General features: G+C 32.7%; 2 protein-coding genes across 6 annotated transcripts; both read right to left on the reverse strand.

The window, feature by feature from the left end:
• Window positions 1-5,766: 5,766 nt before the first annotated feature.
• LOC108074256 (sodium/potassium/calcium exchanger 5) lies at window positions 5,767-8,201 on the reverse strand. Of its 2 annotated transcripts, none has more exons than XM_017166226.3 (6): window positions 8,043-8,201; window positions 7,753-7,950; window positions 6,948-7,135; window positions 6,704-6,887; window positions 6,258-6,629; window positions 5,767-6,200 (listed from the first exon to the last, which is right to left on the reverse strand). In XM_017166226.3, exons 1-6 carry the CDS (start codon window positions 8,068-8,070, stop codon window positions 5,884-5,886), a joined length of 1,287 nt encoding a protein of 428 aa, XP_017021715.1. In that variant the 5' UTR covers window positions 8,071-8,201; the 3' UTR covers window positions 5,767-5,883. The 2 variants fall into 2 exon arrangements, with proteins under 2 accessions (XP_017021715.1, XP_017021716.1); XM_017166227.3 differs by having other exon boundaries at window positions 7,753-7,968; window positions 8,043-8,171.
• Window positions 8,202-8,578: 377 nt separating this feature from the next.
• zyd (sodium/potassium/calcium exchanger zydeco) lies at window positions 8,579-19,290 on the reverse strand. 4 transcript variants are annotated; one of them, XM_017166224.3, is made up of 9 exons: window positions 18,890-19,289; window positions 17,391-18,114; window positions 11,035-11,208; window positions 10,774-10,961; window positions 10,523-10,709; window positions 10,356-10,436; window positions 9,744-10,265; window positions 9,172-9,273; window positions 8,579-9,088 (listed from the first exon to the last, which is right to left on the reverse strand). In XM_017166224.3, the coding sequence occupies exons 2-9, from the start codon at window positions 17,422-17,424 to the stop codon at window positions 8,751-8,753; spliced, it is 1,626 nt and encodes a 541-aa protein (XP_017021713.1). In that variant the 5' UTR covers window positions 17,425-18,114; window positions 18,890-19,289; the 3' UTR covers window positions 8,579-8,750. The 4 variants fall into 4 exon arrangements, with proteins under 4 accessions (XP_017021713.1, XP_070144290.1, XP_017021714.1 ...); XM_070288189.1 differs by lacking the exon at window positions 10,356-10,436 and having other exon boundaries at window positions 18,890-19,290; XM_017166225.3 differs by lacking the exons at window positions 17,391-18,114; window positions 18,890-19,289 and adding an exon at window positions 12,284-12,436.
• Window positions 19,291-19,410: the final 120 nt, after the last annotated feature.

A 19,410-nucleotide genomic window follows, 5' to 3' on the forward strand; every position in this document is an offset into this window, starting at 1 on the left:
CATTGGCTTAGCTACAATTTCGTATGCAATTTACAAGTGTTAAATTTAAGTTTTAAAAGCTTAAAAATTACAATTTAAATTAGTTATATTTAAAAAGCCAAAAGAAAACAATATTTGTTGATACCCTAGCAACCTAGGTATCCAACAGTCGTAACATTTATGCTCTCTGTCCTATACATAAACCTACAAGTGCAGGTTGGCCCTGTGTATAGTCATTATTATACCAGTTACCGTTCTGATAAGAGCTACGAAATAGCAATTGCCCCGACTTTTTTTTTTTTATCAATCTATTGCCAGTAGTCACTAACTGAGTTGATCGGTATACAGTGCGGCACGTAAATGTAAGATCAAATAACAGAAAACACTATAAACTTAGAATTAATTAAAATTAATTACCTTAAACAAGATAGAATTTATTAGTAAATAAATCTTTTAAAAGAATTTATAGAAATTAGGTGTAACCATAATAAATAAATATTTTTATATGTATTTAAGCTATAAATTTCTGCGTCTAATGACAGATTTTCGTTTATTTTTATATTGTTTCCCCCCTTTAAATCATTTAAAGACACAAATCAAGCGTGCTTGCCTCTCTAATTGTTGACAGATAAATGCTCGAATTTATGACGATTTTACGATGCGCAATCCCGGTAAAAGCAATTAAAAAGTTAAGCAGGGGATTCCAATGGCTGAAATTTGTTTACCGACACGAGTTACATTATTTGTGCGAGTGATTTGCACCGATTATATCTATAACATATATATATTATATATTAATATATGTCTATGGATTTGTCATGTCACTGCCCACTCTTTATTATCTAAATTGGTGTTATCCTGAGTGCGTTTGTACTCGGAATAATGCTGGAATCTAATGGGGAAAGGTTCCGATACCATTTTGCCGAAATAAAATAAATAAATAAGAAAGTATTAAGTATTTTATTATGAAGACTTAGGTATCATAAATATATCTGTAAATTAAATTAATTGTATTTTTCCGTAGATTATTATTCTTAGAGACACTCAAAGGCATAAATTTAATACAAGATAACCTTAAATTTATTTTTTTAAATTAATTAATAATTGGGCATCTTATATTCCATCATTTTAGGCACATTTTTCATAGAAATATTAAGTATACGCCCAGAGTAGAACGTAATGAATATATTTGTCTATATAGTAATTTTTTTTTTTGTGACACAAAATAACCTTAAATTTAATATTTTCAATAATTAAATAATAAATAAAAATAATATATTCTCTCTTTATTGTGTCTCTGAGTTACATTACGTATACGCCTCTAGTCCTACTTGATAATAAATATATTTTCCATAGAGTATTACATTATAATCCATTGATTTAACACAAAATTCCTCTTAGCTTTAATTTTCTAAAATTAATTATTTAATAAGCAACCTATATTTCTTAAATTTTCATTACATTTCCCTGTGATAAATTACGTATACGCCACGTTAAAAGTAATAAATATATTTTTCCCATAAATCATTATTTCTACTGACACAAAAAAGGAATAGATTTAACACAAAATCCCCTAAAAATTAATTGAAAATTTTAAGTTATAAGTAAGCTACCTATATTTTCAAAGTTTTTATAGTTACTGATTTTAAATATTACGTATACGCCCCCGCATAGCTAGTAATAGAAAAGATCTAAGCTCCGTTTTGTTTTTAATTAGAGCTTAATGAATGAAACTAAATATAATATAATGGATATGAATAATGACTATATCAATCGTGAGCACATGCATGAATTAATTGTTCACAGCCGCATTACGTATTCGCCGGGTGCGAAGTAATAAAAATAAAAGATCCCTGCCTTCGAAAGTGTTACAAATCCCCCCCCCCATGATTTGATATATTAGTTTTTCATTCATTAGCTCACAGAGTAGCCACCTATGACGTCGTTATTATTTCAACCACAAAGGATTGTAAATAATAATTAAGAAATCATATATTTACTATAAAGGAGACGTATTTTTGTGCCATTATCATCGTTTTGGCGATTAGCGGCCAATCAAATCAGCACGCTTTTGAATTTGATTTCGATTCCGATTTCGATTTCGAGCCCCCTATTCCGGGCCTTTCTTTTTATACAACTTGTTTTTTTTCGGGGGTTTCATGACGTTGATACCCCCAGACGAGGACGTCACAGGCGGGCCTACAATGGCGTAGCCACCTGTCCCAGATAAATATATGTACATATGTATGTACATATATATAGTTATATCAGGTATCAGTACTCTGTACATGGGGTATATCAATAACCCGGCGATAAGTCAACGGGAGCAGCTGCTGGCCTCCATTGCACCTGACTTTTGATTTCTGTTTAGCGATTTCGACAATTTAATGCTGACAGACAGGTTGACTTTTTGATTTGATGCGACTTAATTCGGGCGCCGTTCATGGAGTATAATATATATAGTTTCTTTTTTTTTTTCTTATTTTTTTTTTTAGATTTCTGTTCAGAATCAGGGTCAGTTTTCATGATTTTTAAGCAGTTTTTGTGTAATTTAATGGATTTTAATATTTATTTTTTTGAGTTGTTGTAATTGTATTATATATTTATGGTTTTAAATAATTATTTTTAATTCTATATGTTTAAATAAAATATTTTTATATATTTAAAATAATTTAATAATAGATTTCATGTACTAAAGTCTGTTATTTTAAATATATTTAATAATACATATAAATATATTATATAAAAATATACTATAACGTAGATATAAGTACATTATAATATCTATATAATTATTCTCTTTATGTGATTTCCCACTTTGTAAATAAAGCACTTGGTATTTAGTTTAGTCAATTAAGTTATCAGTCAAGTTTATTTAACTCATTATTATTTTCGTTTGATTGAAAAATAAATAAATAAATACCAGCAATAACAATTTGATCCCCAGTAATTGGAATATAAGTCTCCTTTATTTTAATGACTCTTGAGAGTTTCTTATACATATCATAATAAAATGCTTCTGACTGATATTATGATACCCTCAAGGGGATATTTTTACATAAATATTAATTTTTATTTTATTAAATGTTAGAAAAGCTTATAAAACTAAAACTAACATATTAATATATAGTACGAGCTTTATTATACGTATATATATTTGAAATACTTTGCAAGGGAGTAATAATAAAAGAAATTATTATTAGTAATATTTTTAGAAGTTGTCTCTATTTTTTTTTTTAATATTTTAAAATTATATTTTAAACAATCTCGCAAAATGGGAAACAAAGCAATAATGGCAATCGTATGATTTTTTGCAGATAAAGACTATAAATAAATAATGGTCATAAAATGGTGGGTGCTGATCGAAATTAATCGATTTTCGGCAGGCCACTCGATTTAATATTGCCGGCGCCATATACCTTAATTATTATAAGGGGTAATCTATGGCACCACAAAAGCACCGATTAAGACGATTTTAAAAGCAATCACCAATCGCTGAACTCGAAGTAAATTAAGTTACACTGGTCAGTGCCTAGATACTATATTAATTTATTTTATTATTATTGTTTTTTTTTCTTGTGGATGACATCAGCCGATTTCACTTTTCCTTTCGCCAAAAAAAAAGAAAAAGAAAAATTTGAGCAAATAAAGCCTCTCAAGCACTTGTCGCGATTATCAGTCCTATGCCGGACATCATAAGTGAGAGTTTGATCAAGATTAGCCTCCACTCCAGTTCCAGTGGCGACTTAGTCTCGAGCACCCGCCTCGTCGGCTATATCCTCCTCCTACCTTAACGTACCCGATCCCAATCCCGGATAGTGACCGTTGCATAGCTGGACATAAGGTCCCCTGGAAGCCAATCTAATCGCCAAGCGAAAATGTCCGGTTAAGCTTTGGACGTACGTACGACCATTCCGATAGGGCCAAAGATCGCACATCTGTCACTTATAATCGGGCGAAAACTATTTAAAAACAATATATATATATAAAATAATAAATTCTTAAAACTAAAAAAAAATTTTTAAAATAAATTATATATATTTGGGATAGCATAAGGTCTTTCCAAGCATTTAGCTAGGCTTTAGGGCCAGAACCAGTTGGGAATTATAGAGTTAAAGGTTTTTTTTTGCTAATTATTTTGAGATTTTTGGTATACTTTAATTAAATGCTAAATTAAAATAAAATGTTAGTTTAAACAAAACATAAATATTAATTTTAAACCAAGAGAAATAGATTAATATTTATCTAAGAAGAATTAAGTTCCTAAACAACTAGCACCGATTGTATATATCTATTTTCCTATAGAGTTCTCATATTAAACACGTGTTTTTTTTTTTTCTTTCCTTTTTAATAAAACAAATAATTTAAACAAAATATTAAGAAAATACAAAACAAAAAAAAAAACCCCTTAAAGAAATGTAATTAAAATGAATTAAAACGATTCAAGTCCCAGATTTCTAGGATTCCCACCATGTGAGTCCCAGACGGCGTAGGCTCCTCTATCTCTATCTCCTTTATAAATATCTCCTGAGGCATTTGGACACAAGTGCCCGTAGAAATTAAAAACTGAAAATAAAAAAAATGTAATCGAGACCCTTATCACTAATATAAATTATACGGGGCCCCAAATGAAGAGGTGAATTACCAATGACAGCCTGAAATTGAAGTATCTCTACCACCGCTTGATGTCATAACATGGCTAATTGACGTCACCAACTGGCGATTGCCGTCGGGCTTGATGATCAGCGGGAATATATATATATATATACTTTCAGCCAAATCAATTAGCTCCTTGGCTTTCTTCTTTTTCAATCGATCAAAGCCTTGGACAGTTCTGATTTAAAAGATCTAATGATCTGCTGGTGAGCAAAGGTCATTGAAGGAGTGCGCTAGGGTCTGAAGGGCATTGATTTTTATTTTTATTATTATTTTTTTTTTTTACTAATCGATAAATCTAAAAAGCACCTGACATTTCCGAGTGGAAATATTTCAATGCCTTGAAATCATATCTCCAGGAGTGGTGTGTCCAGATAGATAGTTTTCCAAGTCTGTAAATAATAGTTATGATTTGAATCTTGATAAAATATACAATAAGAAGATTCATAAATACCACATATTTTATATAAGTAATAAACACATTATTTTTATTAAAATGTTCCCTAGATATAGTTGTAAAATTTACCATTTGTGATCATTTTTTATTTTAGCTTTCTCCAAAAAACAAAAAATGAAGAATTTTAAAAATTAACAAGCCCATAAATGAATTCAGTTGCAAAAGATATGGCTTATAAATTGTATATACAAAATTATTTGTTGCTCATTCTGTGGCAATAAATAAATCATTTTATCAGGCCTTGCTTAAGCCGCTAAGATCGTAGAGATCTACTTCTACAAAATTTCCACTTCTGTTGTGATTAAATTTTGGCTATAAACTATGATTATACATATATATATATATATATATATAGCTTCCCGAAGACCAAAATTAAATACTTAGATAATTCGGTCTCATTGGTGAAAATTGTTGAATTTTGTGGGTGTAGCTGCAATAATATTTATCATTTTTTGAATAAATATTTACGAATTGTTGAATTACTCACCTTAAATCGTTAAGAAATGTATAACTCTAACTAAAGCTCATCAGATACGCCTTTGTTGGTGGAAATTAAATTTTGTTGGTGTAATTTCTAACAAAATTTTATTCATTATTCAATAATTTTATTATGTTAAAATTGACTGATAGCCAGGCTATTCAACTAAATTCGGGAAGGAATTTATAACTCCAAGTAAAGTTATCCAGAGATTCCTTTATTGGTGAAAGGTAAATTTTGTTGGTGTAATTTCTAACAAAATTTAATTCATTATTCAATAATTTTATTATGTTAAAATTGACTGATAGCCAGGCTATGTATATTCCACATCGCAGACGACTTTTTTTTTGTATAGCATCTCCATAGAGCAGGCACTAACTAAGAAGATCACGTACCAAACCAGGCACACCCAGCCCACGACCTTGCCCAAGACGAAGCGACAGGCAGCTAGGGTGGTGTACATAACAAAGGAGGTCACCACCAGCATGGCAGTGGTTATAATAAGGGCCGAGGAATCGAATTTGACCTCCTTCCAAAACACCGACTGCAGGAACCATGGCAGCCCCAGGCATATCAAGATGTCAAAGGTGTTTGAGCCGAATGCATTGCAAATGGCCATGGCGCCGTGCCCTAAATATATATTAAAAATAATTATTACATCACAGTTAACACACTAATCAAACTCACCCTTCTTGGAGACAATGTACGAAGAGACTATTTCGGGCACACTGGTGCCGGCAGCCAGAAATGTAATACCCATTATTGAATCCGGAATGCCCACATTGTGGCCAACAATGGTGATAAACCAGCTAACCAAATACGAGATCAAGCTTATCCACACAATGGACATCATCAGGGTCAGCAGATACACTGTCCGGGGATTGGGTATGGTCAGAGCGAGCAACAGCTCGGCCGGATACGTAAAGATCCACCAAAACCAAGAACAACATTTGCTACCCTTCTCCGGCGGACCCCACAAATGGGATCGAAAGGTTTTCACCTCCTCCTGCCTTTCGGGAGACATTGGATCTTTTTGCTCTGGTTCTTCCTCCTCCGTTTCTAACAATTTAAAAAGAAGAGATATATATTTTTGTTGTTTTTTTTTTTTTCAAAAGAAAACATTTCCTTCTTACTTTTGAAACACTTTTTAATTCTTTTATCAAGAAGCAACTGTAAGAAATAGACCACATACATGATGAGGAAGGCCAACGCCTCGTACCATTCGACAATCGAATCCCACATGACACCAACGAGCAACAAGATGGCCAGAAGGTACCAGAAGATGTCCCGCGTCACCGGCCACCATTCCAGTTTCGTCTGAGAAAAAGAGATTCTAAAAAAATGTATATACAAATAAAAAATATCTAAAAAATGCACCGCATTAGTTAAAATGCCACAAACGGAGGAAATAACCAGAATATTGAAAACCGACGATCCCACAATAGTCCCGATCCCGATGTCACTGTGTGTAATGAAAGTGCCTACACAGTTGATGAAGAGCTCTGGCGCCGAGGTAGAAGCCGCCAGGAAGGTGGCCCCGGCCACATCATAAGACAATTTCAAACCTAATAGATAGGATTTAATAAAACTAAAATAATAGGACAAATAATTTAATGATATTAATACAATTAATAATAATTTAATACGGTTGGTGTAATTTCATATTGCAATTACAATTAACAACATCAACAATATTATCACAATGATTTTATAAACTGTGTGTCGCATTAGTAGCTTTGTTGTTGCTAAAAAAGTAACAATAATATTTGAATAATATTAATTAAACTATTCATAATTTAATACTGTTGGTGTAATTGTTAATTAATAATAATTTACTGTTGTTGATGTAATTTGTAATTAAAATTAATTGTAATTAATAGTTTAATATTACACCAACAGTAATAATAATTTAATACTGTTGGTGTAATTTCAAATTCATAGTTACATAGTTACACCAACAGTATACAGTTTAAATTGAGAATAGGAATTTTTCATTATTTCGAAATTATTAATATTAATTTAATAATCATAATATTAATAATTTATTAATTACAAATTTATTGGTGGGTTGTTACGATTAAATGATTTAAAATTGGTAATTTACTAAGCATTTCTTATAAAAAAAAAAACAATTTTTTTGAATTGTAAAATTTAATAGTAGAAAATTCGAAAAATGTCTTACTATAACACAATCGCTCCATGGCCGGCAATAGATAATCATCGCATACAATAGCCAGAATGACGAATATATAAAAGCTAAAGAACGCGCACATTACAGTAATCCACCAGGTCTTCTTTCGCAAATAAGGAGGGAATTCCAGAATGGCCGGCATATTGCAGTCACTGTTGTTAGAATCTCCAGACCGAAACCCCTGATCCTCTGAGGAATGTTAAAAATCTAGCTCACATAGTCATAGTCTCTCTTAAAACAGTCCCTAAATCCTCCAGAAAATTCTGAAAAAGGCAACTTACCCAACGAAAGTAGAGTAAAGGATAACATAGTCAATGGCCAACACAAACAATTTGAAAATTTAATAACAGAAGCATAATCGAACAAGAAGACAACCGAAAAATTTGTAATAAAGAAAGATTGTTCAGTCCAGGGCTAGCATGATTGGGGGTAGATTTTCAAATAAGAAAATATATAACACATTTTTTCTTTTTTTTTTTTTTTCTTTGTTAAATCTCATATATTAATCATATAAATACATTATTGAATTTGTTTGGTTTGGTTTTGGTTTTTGTTTTGGTTTTGGTTTTTCTCCCCTTCGCTCCATTTTATTCTTCGCTTTATCTTTTCATTTCTCCTCATCAACTATTTGCATTTGTCTTTTTGGTTTTCGTTGCGTAGCAACCGAAGGTCGTGGAAAGAGTCTACTTTAATAATAATAATAATAATAAAAAAAAAGTATTATTACAATAACAGCATAACGTATAACGTAACTCAACTATCAAGGTAGATAGAATAGAACAGAAAATACATATTAATTAATTAAACGACTGCACTCGGGCTTGGAACCAGCTAGATTTCTATGTTTCCTTGTTTTCTTTTCTTTTTTTTTTTTGTTTTGTTTTTGTTCTTAGCGCCATTCATCCATTCTAAATCGTACATCGTCATGCTTCGTCGTCCTTCCATCCTCCCAGGATCACAATCCCCACCACATCCTCTTCCTAATCAGCTTATGATCGACCACAGGTGGGCAGATTGACCCGGAAGAATACATTGAGTTCGATAAGGGAGGCGAAGACCATGAAGACCAGGTACATCACCAAACAGGCGGTGCCCACCTTCTTGTCCAGCTTGAACTTGTTCGTGGAGAAGGTCAGGTAGAGCAGAAATAGCGTGGACAGCAGAGTGATTGCCGAGTACTCCAATCCGGCCGAATTGATTGCCACATAGTTCTGGCCCGGCTGTATGGGGAAAAATACGGCCTTGATTAGCCAGGGAACGCCCAGGCACAGCAGGATATCGAAGGTGTTCGATCCAATCGAATTGCAGATACCCATCGATCCATGTCCTGGAAATCGAATAAAAAAATAATCCTTAATTGCTCCACTCGCTGTAATCTCAGACTAAGTCATAGGTTGGAATAAAACTTACCGCGCTTCGCCACAATCACACTGGAGACCGCCTCGGGAACACTAGTTCCAGCTGCCAGGAAGGTAATACCCATCACAGAGTCGGGTATTTTCAGTGTGTCACCTGGGAAAGAGAAGTCGAAATAGGGATGGATATATTTTATGTATTTTTTTACATTTTCTAAGCTTTATTAAGGGAAGTTGTTGAAGTTTGTTGGTGTAATTTCTTGAACAAATAAATTTTACATTATTATAATGATTATTTTTTTAGATGGGAAGTAGAATAGAAGCTGAAAAATTTTAAATTTTGTTGGTAAACTTTTTTATACAACAAAATTTACCAATCTTTTCACCAATGATTTATTTTACTTTATTAGTACATATTTTTTTTCTGCTGAAATAATATGAGTTTATAATTAATAGAACCCTTAAAAGCCTTTTTTGGTGAAAATTGTTGTGCATATTGGTAAAATATGGTGTTAAAAATATAATTAAAATTGTTGTAATTTCACGAAATGTTAAACATTGAATTTCCTGACAAGTTTTTATAAAAAAAAAAGTTAAGTAACCAACAAGTTGTTGTTGAAATCTCACCAATTATAGTTATCATCCACGCCACCACATAGGACAGCGAACCGATCCAGACAATGCACATTATAAAGGTCAGGGGGAAGATCTTGTTGTTCTTGGCCTTCTTGCAGTCAGGAATGGCGATGCGGAAGAGCAGATGAATTGGCCATATAATGAGCCAGGTGAACTGGGCAAAGCAGCTCTTGTCCTTGGGATATGTGAGCAGGGAATAGCCCTCCTCTTCGCGATCCTCGCCAGAAGCTACCGTCGCTGGTTGGGCTTCTGCCTCAGCTCCATCTAGTGGTGCCAATTGTGCAATGATGGCTGCTGCTCCTCCTCCACCACTTCCTCCTCCATCGCCACTTGGTGTGCGTGTGGTAGTTGTTGTTGTTGTTGATGTTGTTGTGGTCATTGCTGTAGTCGTAGTTGTGATAGTGCTAATCGAGGTGGTAGCAGTGCCAGCAGCCGCCTTGGCCTGATCATTGTTGAGTCCTCCGTTCAGCTGGATGCTGGCCATATTCTGGCAAATGCGATTCTCTACGAGCTCTGGAAATTATGAATAATTATACAATATTTATATTTTGTTAGAAATTGTATTTGTGTGGTTTTTTTTGGAGTGTTGTTTTGTGTGTGTACCTGGTTCCTTTTCATTGCTGTTCTTTGTGTGTATGCTGCAGTTGGAGGACCGGCTGCGCGAACGCGCCTGCTTCACGCCACCTGTGTAGTATTGTGAGAGTATTTTTTTTGTATTTTTGTGTATTCGTAATTGTTTAAAGTGTAATCTTGTATAGATATAATCCTACCTTTAGCACACTTCTGGAATGATTTATCGAAATACATAACCGCCAGATAGACGGCATATAAAGAGACCAAAATCAAGGCCTCATACCACTCGACCCGCTCGTCATGCATCACACAAATAAGAATGGCGACCGTGACACCATAGGCAATACTATCCCGCGTCAGTGGCCACCAATCCAGGGGTATAGTCTGTGATAAATTGAGTATTTTAAGAATACATTTTTGTGATACGAAAATAAGGGGATTCACTTGCCATGCCAGCTCCAATGCCGCAACAAGCGGCCACAGCCAGGATATTAAAGACCGCCGAACCCACAATGGTGCCCACACCGATGTCACCCTCTGTGATGAAGGTGCCTATCACGTTGACGAACAGCTCCGGGGCGGAGGTGGCCGCGGCCATGAACGTGGCCCCCGCCACATCGTTGGACATGTTGAGTGCTATGGCAATGGAAGGGGGTGGCGGAAGGGATTAAATATTTAAGGATGGGAACTTAAAATTAAGACCACACACCTGCACATATTTTCTCAACTGCTGGCACAAAGTACTCATCACACACTACGGCTAAGGCTACGAATAAATATAAACTGGCTATAACATGAAGTACAACAGCACCGGACTGTCTTTGCGCCTCCGAGAACAGGTCTCTGGGAAAGTCATCGATGGCGGGCTGTGTGCAATTTATATCTGTAAGATGTATTTAGTTTAATTGTTGTTGTTGAAATTTATGGTTATTAATTTTATAGATTTAAGTAAAATAATACTAAATTATATTACATTATATTTATATTTCATATTTTATGTAGTTTTCCTTGCCTACTATTTGTTTTTTAGTTAAACTAAATTTTAAAAAAAGTTTAATAACCTAATATTAATAATTAATTCATAATTTTTAAATTCCATTGGTGAACGTTGTTGAGTTTGGTTGGTGTTATATGGTGTTCTTATACAAACAAATTCAACAATATTACCATGATGATTTCATATACAATTAGTTTTATTGTTGGAATAAAAGAGTCTATTGGTGAAATTAGTTGAATTTTGTTGGTGTAATTTATAGTAAAATATAAAATGAATAATTAAAATTATGATTTACTAATATTCAATAAATCCCATTGGTGGAAGAGTCTGTTGGTAAAATTAGTTGAATTTTGTTGGTGTAATTTATTGTAAATAAATTCTTAAATTTTATTAAAAAATTAATTAAAAAAATTATGATTTACTTTGAAAATGTTAGAGCTTGTGTATATTTTATTCTTAAATCTAATAATCTATTTACATTTTCTTAAATTTATAAAACTACCCCTACTATTATTTCGTGATCAATTATATCTTTATAACCGATTGCATTAATTGATTACAGCAATTACTGTCTTTAAAGCATAAATTTCAGCAATTGTTCCCCCAAGAGTTTGAACGCAATCCTCCCATCAATTATCTTAATTTTAATGGATTGAGTTATGAATTTTTTATATCACTGGCATTTGAATTTGAATTTTTGAACTGGCATTTCACTGGTTTTAACTTTTAAGTCAAGAGCTTTGAATAAAATAATTAAATAATAATACTGTAATTTTTTAATATTTTTTCTTGCTTGAATATGGTTTTATATTTAGCTTATAGTTAAGCTAAATGAATATGATACTATTCAAGTGTTAAAAATATTTATTTTTCCACTTTTTTGTATCCCTTTTTAATATATATTTTATTTTTAATATTAAACTCTAATGATTTTGTTTGGAAAATTATTAGTTTTTCGCACATTTCATACTGCTGCTGCTGCTGCTAACAACATAAAAAACAAACAAAAAACAAAAACCACCACGAATTTATGCAAATCGATCGATCGATTCCCGTATTGCCGAATTTTCCCCGAATGCCGCGCGCTTTTCTTTCTTTTTTGTGGCGGAGTCAAGCGTCGGTAATGAACTGAAACAGCAGCGCTGCAAGAAAGACCACAAAACTGGCGATCGGTGCCCAGAACGAACCCAAGCTCTGGAGGCACATAGCCCCACCCCCCCCCCCCCCAAACCAAGCCAAGGAATCGAATCGAAACTCAAAACAGAAGCCGAAATAGAAACTGCACGACACACACAGATACACGGATAGCAAGACAGATGCCTATGCTGCTGCAGATACAGATACATTTACGGATACAGATACAGATACAAATGGAAACGAAGTTCGGCTTCGGCTTTTCTTCTTCTGTCGCCACTTGGCGGGCTCTCGATCATCGATCAAAAATGTGCTGGCGGCGCACCAACGACGCGGCGATTGCCAGCGGAAGCGATAAATACGCCTTTGATGTCATCAAATTGAATTGCAAAAAAAAAAACAAGAAAAACAACAACAAAAATAAAATACAAAAAAAAAACTAAAACTGAAACCCGAGCCGAAATTGAAATAGAAACCGATCCCGAAACAGAAAGCTAGACCAGTGCACTCGGAAAAAAACAGAGGAAGTTCAAGTTTTATAAATAAAAGTTCCTCTAAAACTCTATTTATATTATAATATTATTTATATTATTTAAAATAAATCAACGATTTTTTTAAAATAAAATAAGTACTAAAAATAATATTATAAAATTTTTTTTCTTTATTAAATATTATTTTAACTAAAGTTCCTGAAAAATAAACCCTTGAAAATTTTAGCTGCATTATTTATTTTATTTGTATACATTATTTTTTGCGGTGCAAAGCACCTGAGAGTAGACCCCGTGCCGAGAACAAGAAGCACTATACGACTTGGAGCCGCAAATTGGAACAATAAATGCTGAGCTGACCAAACACAACGGCTAAAGCCAGTCACAATAGCAGCAGCCACCCATAATAACAATCGATTGGTCCGGCATAAGTTTTGATAGAGACATAGAGACCGGCACAGATACAGATACACATTTCGAGATACAGATACAGCTATAAATACAGCTACTGTTACAAATGCAGAGCCTGACCGTAGGTCGAGATATATTCAATAATTAGACGACAGTAATCAGTCAGGCATATGAAACGCCATTGTATATCTGACCCAATCAAACTAATTGTGTGCTTGGTCGCCGCTTTTGTCAATCGAATCATCATCATCATCATCATCATCATCATCATCATCATCATCATCATCATCATCATCATCATTATCGATTAACGCAGCGGATTAGTGATCGATAATTACAAACGATTGGGAAATAGGTTCCTTCGAGGGTTCTTTATCTTATTTATGATCATTTTTAAATAAAACCTAGCTATATATATATCTAATAACAACCGATAAACAATCGATAAGTTAAATATTTAAGAAACAGGTTTAAATTATAATTTAAAATAAAAACATTGCTTATTTAGGTAGTTTTGGGAAGTAGAAAAGTTTATTTTAAGTTCACTTATTCTTGAAATATTTTTGATTATAATTTATCGATATTAAAATTCGATAAATATCAAAATTTGATTAAATTTTGAAATGCCAAAAATTAAAATCAATTAAAAGCCTTGATAAATTTTAAATTAAAATCGATAGTATATCGATAAGCTAATTTAATTGCAAGAGTACTATTTTTTATTTTAAAATTACAATTTTATTATATTTATTAATTTTTGGAAATTAAAAATAACATTTAAGCTGATTTATTACATGATGTAATTTTAAAAACCATTTATCGATACTAAAATTTGATTTTAACATGCTTAAAATAGTAAATTTAATTTTTATGATTTTTAAGTCAAAGATAACTAATACCTAACACTAATTTTAATCGAAGATTGGCCTTAAAATTGTTTTTAAAATATTTATTTATGCAATATTGCAATTTGCTGGAATTTCGATAAATAATTGACGATAATAAACCAATTATCACGCCTTAGTGCTCCCTATTTACAGAGGAGGCGTAAAGATATATAAACTCTGGGTTGATGCTGGGGCAAATGAAGATGCAGATGCAGTTGCAAGATGCAAAGATTGAGATATACATAATGCCGGAGTAGGAGTCAGAGTCAGAGTCAGAGACGGCGTCTGGGGTCAATTGAACCAAACGCGTTTTGTAACTGTCGGGGGCCCGCATAATGCAATAAGGCTTCATAAATAATAATAAACATTTACAGGGCTCCATAGTCAACTGATGATGTTATTAATGCGGGGGGGTGGTGTGTGTGGAGTGTTGAATGGGGGAGGGAGTGCGGCGGCAAAGGCGGTGCCGTTAATGATAATCAATTTAGCTTGGATAACAATCAGTAAAAACATTCAATCACTGTAAATTAAGTTAACTTTAATTGAATGAGCAAAGCATATCGAATTTATGAGGATTATTATTACTATTATAATAATTATTATTTTTTTGTTAAGTAAGTGAACTCTAGAGATATTTTTTTTAGAAGAAAAAGTATCCCCAAACTAGAGAGAATATTAAGAAATGTTATTGAAATAGCTTGGTAAATGATTCATTTGATCTTGGCAATTCCCGCCACCGACTTCAGTTTAAAAAAAACTAACTACTATTTATATTTTGTTTCTAAGAAATGTGCTTGGCTGTTGGGTGGATGATCAAGCAAATTGTTTAATTGTTATGCTTAGCGTAGACTCAAAAATTCCTCCTCATTTTTGGCCAGTCACAGGAGAGAGAGAGAAAGTGTGTGTAAAGTACCCTTAAAAATATAAGCACTGTGAAAATCCCAAAGTTTTCCGGGGGGAAAACTTGTACAGAATTTTTGCAAAGTAAGCATGCGGCGGCTACATATTACGTATACGCCTCGTTGTCACAATTGTTTTATAGTACGTCGCCACGCTGCTTAAGCAGATATATATATATATATATATAAATATTATATATATATATATACAGCTCTATTTGGTACCCCCGTATGTAAGTTCATTTCGGTTTTCTTAGTACATAAAGTAAGGAAAATCAGTGCGACAATGCGTTTTAATCCGACTTTTGTGATCCGTTTAAAGACACATTCGGAATGAACAGAAACTCAGAGCTCAGAGCTAGCTCAGCAGATCGGTTCAGATTGTGTGTGTGTGTATATATATCCCATTTTTAGTTAGTTAGTCTTACTTGGGGATGTCTCTGTATCTCTGTATCTTTTGGATACGGGTTCACCCGCACCTGCACCCAAGCCGCCAGCCCATAAATTTCTGTAGAAAAATACACTGCACTATAAGTTTATATATATATATATGCTTATATATGTTGTATTTTGTTTCTAAAAAAAAAAGGTCAAAGATTTAATTTGTTTATTTTCGTTTAATTTGGCTTAATTATTTTTTGTTTTGACAGCTTGGCCGTGCTCTCTGTGTGTGCACTCGGCATCATTTTGTTTTTGAGTTTACGCTCCATTGGTGGCTCACAAAGACATATTCGATTACGATTCATTACGCCCATTTTGTGCCAATCGATTACACAAAAAAAAAATAAATAACTCAATAAATAAATAAAAAAAAAAAAAATAATAAATAACTAAATAAATAAATAAAAAAAAAAATAATAATAAATAACTAAATAAATAAATAAATAAATAAATAAAAAAAAATAATAAAATAAAATAATAAAAAAATATATCTCTAATAAATAATAAATCTATTCCTTAAATTGAAAAAATAATTTTAAAAAAAGTTAGACTGCTTTGCTTATAAAAATATATATTTTCATATAAAATTAATAAAATAAAGTCTTACAAGAAATTGTAATATTTAGGAAGACTGTTTTCCCTTAAAAAAATGTATATTTTATTCATTTACTTTACAGTTAATATATATTTTCTAATTTATTAAAAACTGTAAACAATTTTTTTTGTTTAATTTAGACTTCTTAGCTTATAATATTTTATATTTTTATATTATAAAAAAAAAATCTTTAAAAAAAGGTAATATTTAGGTAGACTGTTTCCCCTTAAAAAATAAATTTTATGAATTAAATATTACTTTTAATATATTTTATAATTTATTAAAAACTGTTATCAACATTTTACTTTCCAGTTGAATTTATTCTAACCCAAGATTGCGCATACGCCACGTTGCACATGAGAAAAAAGGTAGGCAAAATTGCAGAGAACACAGGAAAACAAAATGGTAAGTGCACAACAAATTATACAAAATATACATAAAATATGTAAAATATTTTAAAAATATATATATTAAATATATAGTGTAAGAAAGAGCCAAAGAATAACGAATAAAACCAACAGCCAAGCACAGGGCACACTGTGCATAGTAAATGTCATTAAGATTCACTTAATGAGCCAATTTAGACAATTGATCCATATGCCTTAGTTTACGCGCACAAACACACACACACACACACCACACCAAACACACACCATACACACACACACACACAAACAAACACACTCGCGGGGGCATAAAGAGAACTGTATATAAATATAGAGATGTCTGTACAAAAATATACAACAATAACAACAATAATAATAATGATAATATAGTTTTTGACTATATATATATGACGTCACACACACACACGCGCACACTTAATTGCAATGCTTTAAAATTATTTCATTAATTGATTTATTAAATTTTTTGTTTCTTCTGGCGCCGCCACACAAAACATTAAAAACAACAGAAAAAAAATGTAAAGAGACTTAAAAAAAAAATTGTGTAAAGAATTTAAATTGTTCTATTGTTTTTTAAGACACTTGATAGTTTCTCCACAGCTTTTGTCTCTATGCAGTAATTAATTAGAAGAGAAGAGAAGGAGAACACACTTTGTGGGTGTAATTAGAAGACTTATCTCGATCTTAGGCTTACGAGGGGGAAAAAGGCTTCTTATAGTTTATTATAGTTTTTGTTTTTTTAAGCTAGTTTTTTGTTTTTCCCCTGGTTTATTAATTTAGTTAGTTTTTTTTTTGAGTTAGTTATGTACCCGTAGTGCTGCTAAGACCCCAATAGTCTTCCATTGCTGCACGGTGTTCGGTGTTGTAGTGGTGATGGACACTCGTAAACTGCGATGCGCCGTTGTATGAAGCGCAATCTCAAATCTCAAATTCCCCACTTCAATGGTGTTGATTTTCTCTTTTCCTTCCTCTTTGCCTTGTGCCTTTTCTTTTCGCGTTTCTCCAGCTTCCCTTTGCTTTTCTTTATCGTTTCGTTTAGTTACGTTTCCTTTGCCTTTGCCTTTGCCTTTCCTTTCCTTTATTTTCTTTTTCTTTTCTTTTTCCTTTCGTTTATTTCCTTTTTCTATCTTTGCTTTTCCTTTCCTTTCTTTCCTTTTCTTTTCTTTTCTTTTCTTTTTCTGTTCTTTTCTTTCAAGTTCTTTCCTCTTCTTTCCTTTCCTTTTCTTTGCTGCCTCTTTTCAGCTCGGCTTAACTCACACAGTTATCTCAATTTGCGCTAAAGATCCACAAAGGCACGTAATCCAAGTGGTTTGTCGTTGGCAGGTGGAGGCGGGTATAAGGGGCGGCAACGGAGGAGGGTTTCAGGGGGCGGCCGGTGTGGAGGGGGCGGTAGAATCTGGCGAGGAAGGCAATTGAAGCCCCACACTCACACTCACATACGGACGGACACTGGATACTGGACACACACACACACTGCTCACACCTCGGACAGAGGCTTTAGCATCGCGTTCCGTTTGATAATCGGGCGTTAATCTGTTTGTTCCAAAAATTTGTATATCGATAACAATAAAAATTCGATTTTTTCGATAAAAAAAAAATAACAGCGATGACCAAGAAATAATATAGAATATAAAAATCCTTTTTACTGCCTACTAAACTTTTCTAATTCTTTAATTATTTAACTAAATTTATCGTACGTTTAAAATGCATATCGACAACAAAAAAGATTCGATTTTTTCGATAAAAGAGCAGCAATATCTAAAGAATAAAAGGTATGACAAATTCTAAGCAAACCTTTTAGTTTATTTTTTATTAACCATTTATGTTTAATTAAAATTAAAATTTTTAAAATTAAAATTGGTTAAATTACTTTTTTTTTTTTTAATTTTAATCGATAACAACATTTTTTTAAGGCGCTAATATGAAATTCAACTAAGAATAGCGTGCAAATTTCCACTTCTTTTTAATACATTTAAATTCAACAATTAAATATCATTATCAGAAATAAATAAAATTAAAAAACTGTAAATAAAATAAAGAAAACAGAGAGAGAAAAAAGTACGAAAAGACCATACAAAATCAGAACCAAATTAAAACAAATAATACGAATTAAACTCAAACAAACTCGATGTTTGATTGCAACGAGTGCAACGTGTTTGAGCTCGAGACCTCGTAGACCTGTCAAAAACTTTCCTGGTCATCGCTGCCACCGATCTTAACCTCACAAAAAGAAAAGAAAATCAAAAAAGCAAAAGAAATTTAAACAAAAAGATCAGAGATCACAGATCTCTTTAGTTATTTAGCTCACAAGAGGTTTAAACTTTAACCAGATGAAGTGTGTGTTTTTGATATTATTTAAAAGCACATGATATCGCTGTTATTGAACTATATACATATATGTATATATATATTTGTTTGTTCTCCTCAAAACTTTCACTTGATGGCTATTGCACAACAACAAAAACACTAGGACAGAGAGATCCCGTTGGAACGCTGTCTTTCTTAACGTCTCGTTCGCGACACTCGCGTGCTTCTACTCGCTGGCATAAATCTCGATCTTTCGTTATCGTGTTTCCGTTCTCGTTCCTTGATGATGGCCACTTATGCCGCTCTCTGTCTCTCTATATCTATCTCTCTCTTTCTTTTTCAGAGTTGATTTTTTGGATTGGTTTTGGTGGCTTCTGTGTTGTTGTGTGTATATTGTCTTGATGCCGCCGACGTTGACGTTAAACTGATTCTGAATCGGTGTTTGGAGCGCTTTAGTCCAAGCCGAGCTCTCACTGTTCTTTTTTTTTTTTGTGATTTATTTTTTTTTTCTTTTATTTCTTT

This window comes from Drosophila kikkawai, chromosome X (assembly GCF_030179895.1).
Source record: "Drosophila kikkawai strain 14028-0561.14 chromosome X, DkikHiC1v2, whole genome shotgun sequence".
Lineage (NCBI taxonomy): Eukaryota > Metazoa > Arthropoda > Insecta > Diptera > Drosophilidae > Drosophila > Drosophila kikkawai.